At 34.9% G+C, this 6470-nt stretch overlaps 3 protein-coding genes across 4 annotated transcripts in view; 1 reads left to right on the forward strand and 2 right to left on the reverse strand.

Moving 5' to 3' along the window:
- The window catches only part of LOC105272254 (putative gustatory receptor 28b), a 50794-nt gene that overhangs the window by 19778 nt on the left and 24546 nt on the right, over nt 1–6470 (reverse strand). The window lies entirely within an intron of this gene.
- LOC105272250 (protein crossbronx homolog) lies at nt 184–2410 on the reverse strand. The gene is made up of 7 exons (XM_011314284.1): nt 2146–2410; nt 1885–2060; nt 1606–1670; nt 1425–1525; nt 894–1081; nt 479–647; nt 184–404 (listed from the first exon to the last, which is right to left on the reverse strand). The coding sequence occupies exons 1-7, from the start codon at nt 2176–2178 to the stop codon at nt 306–308; spliced, it is 831 nt and encodes a 276-aa protein (XP_011312586.1). The 5' UTR covers nt 2179–2410; the 3' UTR covers nt 184–305.
- Nucleotides 2663–5671, forward strand: Wdfy2 (WD repeat and FYVE domain containing 2). The gene is made up of 6 exons (XM_011314283.1): nt 2663–2846; nt 3340–3481; nt 3735–3961; nt 4027–4405; nt 4717–4916; nt 4997–5671. The coding sequence occupies exons 1-6, from the start codon at nt 2686–2688 to the stop codon at nt 5136–5138; spliced, it is 1251 nt and encodes a 416-aa protein (XP_011312585.1). The 5' UTR covers nt 2663–2685; the 3' UTR covers nt 5139–5671.

Raw genomic sequence — 6470 nt, forward strand, 5'->3', positions numbered from 1 at the left:
TTTTTTAAAATCAATTTATCCCGAAAATGATCGATTAATATAAAAAGGATTAGAGAATTTTTCTTCTGATTGGATTTCTCTGAAAGAAAAATCTCTAAATCATTCATGAGAATAGAATAAAATGTCAGTAGAATTTTCATTAAAAAAAATGAATTCATCAAGACATAAAAAATCCAAATGAAATTGAACAATTCGATAAATTTATTGAATTTGTAAGTTAATATAAAAATATTTCGTAATGAATTCTGTTTACGTGTACGAAGGCAAGTCTGTGTTTAAGAGTATTTTCATTTTTTTTTTCTCAATTATAATTCTTTCGCGGGATCTTCGAGTTTTGAAAGTGGCTGGAGTGAGCCAGGCTGCACCCAAGAAAATCCAGTGGGCGTTCTCTCTGGTTCCTGTTTCTACAATGATAATTAATTTTCCAATTGATGATGATTTTCTTTTCTCTAGCTGTAATTTCACTCAATATTCTCACCTTTGGTTGAAAAATCTTCTGTCTAGTCAATTCATGTAACTCTGGCCACCAAGAAGTAAATGTTAGATAATGAGGATCATTAGTCTCTGGAGGATCGTACAAGTGGTCTAAACTCTTCAGTATACATTCTCTCACACGAGATTTAAAACTTTCTACATTATTACATAATCTGAATTTAAAACAGAGAAAAATAACAGCTGGATTATCGTATCGCCAAATTAGAGTTAAATTTTCATTTCAATTGATCAAACCATCAAAAACCACGAATGGACACTTAAAAACAATTAATCAAATTTAATTAATAATTCGTTTAATTAAATTAAATTGATTAATTAGTCTTGGATGCCTAGATCATTATTTTACAGATGATGAATTGATTGAATTAATGAAATTCGAGAAGATAATAATGACTCACAACGTTGAGGCTTCGGAATTTGTTGAAGGCAGTTTTCCATCAACTTTATTAAACACTTTAACTATAAATTGTATTAATTGGTATATCCTGTTGTTTTTTTTCCACTCGGGAAAACCTGCAGAGGTGTTGAGCTCATTTGTCTCGGGATAAATAAGTGGATGGAAGACTTTAGATTCGAAGGCAACTTTCTGCGAAAAATATCTCCCATTATTTATCGATACCTCTCACGCTACATCGAGAAAAAAAAAAACACCAAAAGTGTAGAAAAAAATCTTGTGCCGAATATATTAATTATTGAAAATTTTCTTTCCCTTTTCACCCCACCCCAGGGATTTCATCTAAAATTTCCAATAAAAAAACAAGTCTAGACTTGGAAAAATATAAAAACAAAAATCCTGGATTCACATTAATAAAGTGTTGAAATTTCTCATGCAATTATTCCTTTGGGAGTTTTTAATTAACAATTCCCTTGGCCTGAACAAGATTTATCTCACAAATTGTTTGTTTTTTCCTCAATATTTTTTTACATACGGGACATCCACCGTCTGGAAAATTTTCAGGCAGAGTTATCGTGAACCTGAACACAGCACCCCGATAAAACCCTTTATTAACGAACAGAACTCCAAACCACACTGCAAACAAATAAACAGTTTCAATGAACAACCAAATAAAAATACCACCATCTCTACCGATTGTTTTTTTTTCACCATACCAAAAGAACTCTCCGCTGATGGAATAACATATATTCCCCGGAGATCGTGTTGCTGAAGATGATGACTGGAAAAAATTCCAAAAATCTAACATTTCCAAACTCATTGACTCCAAATCTTAAAAAATCCCACGAATGAGTGATTTTAGAGGAAAAACTCAGAGACAACATTTTGTGGGAATTTTTCCGATCTACAAAAAATTCCCCTAACATTTTCCTATAGGACCACTTCCTTCGGGGTTAATAGAAAAAAAACGCATTTCCTCGACTAAAATTTCTTACTATTCCGCCAAAATATTGTACTCCTGTAGATAAACCAAGTGGTCACCATTTCCGGAGATAGTCTGAGGACGATCGATCATTCTGATAGATGTATTGAGCTGTGAATCCCCACCAGACCCACCAGGCAATATTTTCCTGAATGAGCCCTGCCTCTTGAGGCCCTCATCGCCCTCCTCCTGTCAAAAACATCCGATTAAAAACGAAACCCCAAAACTCCATGAAAATCAAAAAAAAAAAAAAAAAAAAACCTGAAGATCTCACCTTTGAGCTCGATCCTGCACCTTTAACGTTCATAATCTCAAATAAAACCCAAACCTCTAAAAATCCTGCCCTTCTAACTCCTCACCATCTCCAACAACTGACGACAACTGCTCTCAACTCCACAGCAAAACAACAAAACCAATTACATGACTCAACTAATGAATTTATCCCAACGAGTTAATTAATTAACCCAACACAACCAGAACGAAAAAGCCAGCCAACATTTCATTATTTTTTTCTTCCTCTCCCAATTTTTACCACCGCCACGCCCTCAATACACAACTCCTGGAACTTATCATTATTGTTAGTCTTTTTTAGTTCACGTATTTGACACACCAATACCATCAAAATATTGTTGAGTTGTTGAAGAATACCTTGGACCAGGATTAAAACACTTGTTAAACTTCCCATGAAAATAACAAATAACTATATATTCACCAGCAAATGGTTGTCGTACATTTGTCGAATGTGACAAGTACTCGTGATAAACTATATATTTAGAGAGTTTAGAGGTAAAGTGTTATATATTATCGAGGTGAAATGGCAGCTGAGATAAAACCAGCGCCCGGTGCTAATAATGACAAATTCAGTACGAGCCGGAAGCCAATACTTATGTCCAAGTTGGAGGGATGCAATGACGATGTCAATGCTGCTATTATCATACCGAAGGAGGATGGTGTCATCAGTGTTTGTGATGACAGGTCAATTTTTATATTTCAGATATTTGGTCTTTTAATATTTTTGTAACTCTTCATTTCAACAAAACCTTAAGATTTTCATTGAATATCAAAAATATTCTTTTCATATCATATTATCAATTATTAATTTATTATTATTATTGTTTATTCCTAATCATTAATTTCGTAATAATAATAGAATCTAATGAATAATTTCCCGACCATTATTCACTTTGAAAACTATCAAATAATTCGAGTCCCGATTTCATGAAATAAACGCATTAATCCTCAGTCATCGATATCACTTCAACCAATAATGCGATGCGGATGCGTCGAATTTCGTTTTGAAGATTGCAAAAATACCTTGAAAACGAGACCAACTTCCTCGGATTTCACTCAGCGAATCCGGAGCTATTGACGCTGGAAATCTTAAAATGAATACATTTCAAGTTTTTTTTCAGATTTTAGGATAAATTTGGTTTAATCCATCAATCAACTTCTAATTCTTTGGTTTCAGGACTGTCAGAGTATGGCTGAAACGTGATTCTGGCCAGTACTGGCCCAGTGTATGCCAGTACATGGCAGCTGGTGCCACAGCAATGTATTACCACGTAGAGACCAGAAGACTCCTAGTGGGTCTAGACAATGGATCAATTGACGTAAGAAATTCCTCGATGAATTCCCCTCCTCCACCACGACACCCCATAACCATCACCTAAATTCTAAAAGCCTTCATTACCCCGAACGAGTCGCCAAGCGACATTAAAATTAATTTATCTACACCTAGAGGCCTTCATATCGATTCAATTCTCTCCTATAGTTTACTTTCCCAAACGTCTGTATTTTTTTCTGAATAATCAATAGACCCCCACGCTTGAGGAATAAATAAACAATCGACAATTAAACCACCAGGAATTTTTGCTCGAGCAAGACTACAACAGAATGACAGCCATGAGAGAGTATCTGGCACATCAAGGACGAGTGACAGGAGTTGTTTTTTCGAGTGTCAATGCCTGGATCCTGAGTGTTAGTAGAGATAAATTATTCCAGCTGCACTGTTCAGAGACTGGAAGACGACTGGGATTTTTTGGAAGAGCAAAGTCAAGTTATCTAGGAGACAGTTGGTTCACAGCTCTCCAGTAAGTGCATATATTCCAAATTTAATCATATGATTTTCTAATTTTTTAAAATTATTTCCTATTAGATTTGACGAGCAATCTAAACACGCCTTCGTCGGGGATTACGGTGGTGAGATAACAATGCTCAAAGTCGATCCAAATTCCATAAGTCTTGTTGCCTGTCTGAGTGCTCACAGTGGAAGTATCAGAACCCTAGCCTGGGACTCTGAGAAGCAATTACTCTTCTCTGGTAGTTTCGATCAAAATATCATCGTCTGGGACATCGGAGGACGTCAAGGAGTCGCCTACGAACTCCACGGACATCGCAACAAAGTCACAGCCTTGTGCTTCGCCAGTAATGAAAAATTATTGCTATCTGGTGGTGAGGATGGAGTTATCGTGGGATGGAGTATGGCTGGCGCAAGAAAAGAGACTGCCACCTGGGAAGAATCTGATATTTGCCAAGTGAGAAATTTCGTTGACCTCGATTTCCTTATTTTTCCCATAAATTCTCCATTTTTCTTCAATTCATGCAGAAGCCCATGACAATATCAATTCAATTGAGAAAGTCTTCGAGGAATAACTGCGAATCTTCAAGAGATACCGAAACCGTTGTAAATACTTTTTTCTAGCTCTCGTTCTGCACTACGAAAATGGTTCCAATGGAAATTTCGGTATTCTGAAGAGATCTCCAGATATTTATGAGAGAAGAGTAGAAAACAATTCGACTAATTTTTTTTTATACTCATTTTTGGGAATTTTAATTGTCCTTTCAGTCGTGCTCAAGACCTTTCTTCTGGAACATGAAAGCAATGATGGATCAACGACAACTGGGACTGAGACAACACCACTGTAGAAATTGTGGTAGAGCCCTGTGTGATCGTTGCACCTCACAAAGAATTCCTATTCCTGCCATGGGATTTGAGTTTGAAGTCAGAGTCTGTGATCCCTGCCACATCCAACTGAAAGCTGCCAAGTGAGTTATTCACTTGAAATTATAAAAAAAAAAATGTAATTTATCCAATTAAAATCTATTCTTCATTTTAATTCCTCCAGTCAAACATCAATGGCATCATTTCACGATGCTAAACACAGCATCACAGCAATGGACCTGGACGTATCCCGAAGGAAATTATTAACAGTTGGCCAGGACCGAGTCATCAAAATCTGGGACATAACAGCCCTTCTCCAGCAATAAAAATTCCACTGTCTTATTAAAATCGCTAAACAAGTACGACGGGCAAAGATATACCCCCGATTGCATATTATTTTGGCTTAAGTGTGTCGAAATAGCTTCTCATCGAATCAAATTATCGAAATTAAATAATTACCTAGCATCGCTGATTTAATCAAGAAGATAAATTACTCTATTTTTGCCATAAAATCCAACTACTCCCTCATTAATCTTGAATAACAATTTTTCAATAACTGTAAATAATTGGGAAAATACCTCGCGAGAGAATTTGTACTTCAATTCGGGACAGATATATCCATCGAGTTTTTCTTTTTGTATTTCATTGAAAGGGAGATTGCTATCCATTTGAATGTAAAAATATAGGAATGGGCCGAATTTATTGTCTCACTCACGGAAAAATATTATTTCATCTTTTGAAAAAGAAGAATTTAAAAATCTGGGGAATTTTACAATAATATTATTTCACGAGTTCTCCTCGCGTTTCTGTGAGTCTAATTATTATTATGAATACCAATAAAATCACTGTTCCACCCTCACCATTTATTAATACTGTACATTACTCGATAGTACGAATGACCGCATGTCTGCTGCAATATGTTTCTACTGTCTCCTGCGTATCGAGTGATTAAAATATTGAATGATATACACGCGCTTCCATAAGTATTAATATACCGTCTGTGAGGGATTTTTATGTACAATTTTTTGTGAAAACTGTTGATTCTAGACGAAAATAACAGGAGACCTTTTTCGGAGAAAATTTAATTACCTAGAAAAAAGTTCTCTCTAGTTTTCACGCTGAAATCAATAGTTTTAGAGATAGAGAGATATCTAGGTGAGATTTTCGTTCAAACGAATTCTGAGATTCTGGAATTTTTGGAAATTCCTTCGGGGGGCATTTTTATAAATATTGAACATAAAAATTCCTCCAATACCCGAGGTAAACTTAAGATTATTATTAAATCCTCTTGGTCACTGTATCTACAATGCTTTATGTATAATCCATTCCACAGGCAGCCCCGTACTCTCCAAATTAAAATATCAATGTATGTACTGTATGTAACAAATATTAAGATTTAATTTCAATTTATTTTCAGAATGGTGATGTATTCGTTACTTAAGAACACTCGGTCATGTGTAAATTTGATCAAAAAAAAAAAAAAAAAAATATATGACGTTATAATAAAGAAAATCAAGTCTCTCATTTATTTATCCAATCCCAAATATTTTCCCGTGCAATTAATGATAAATTAAATTAGAAAATAAAAGGACAACAAAATCCATCAAATATTCAAAATTTTGAATAACCAATTCCTAATTTAATTCGAATTATCAATT

The sequence above is a fragment of the Fopius arisanus genome, unplaced genomic scaffold (genome assembly GCF_000806365.1).
Source record: "Fopius arisanus strain USDA-PBARC FA_bdor unplaced genomic scaffold, ASM80636v1 scaffold00152, whole genome shotgun sequence".
Classification (NCBI taxonomy): Eukaryota; Metazoa; Arthropoda; class Insecta; order Hymenoptera; family Braconidae; genus Fopius; species Fopius arisanus.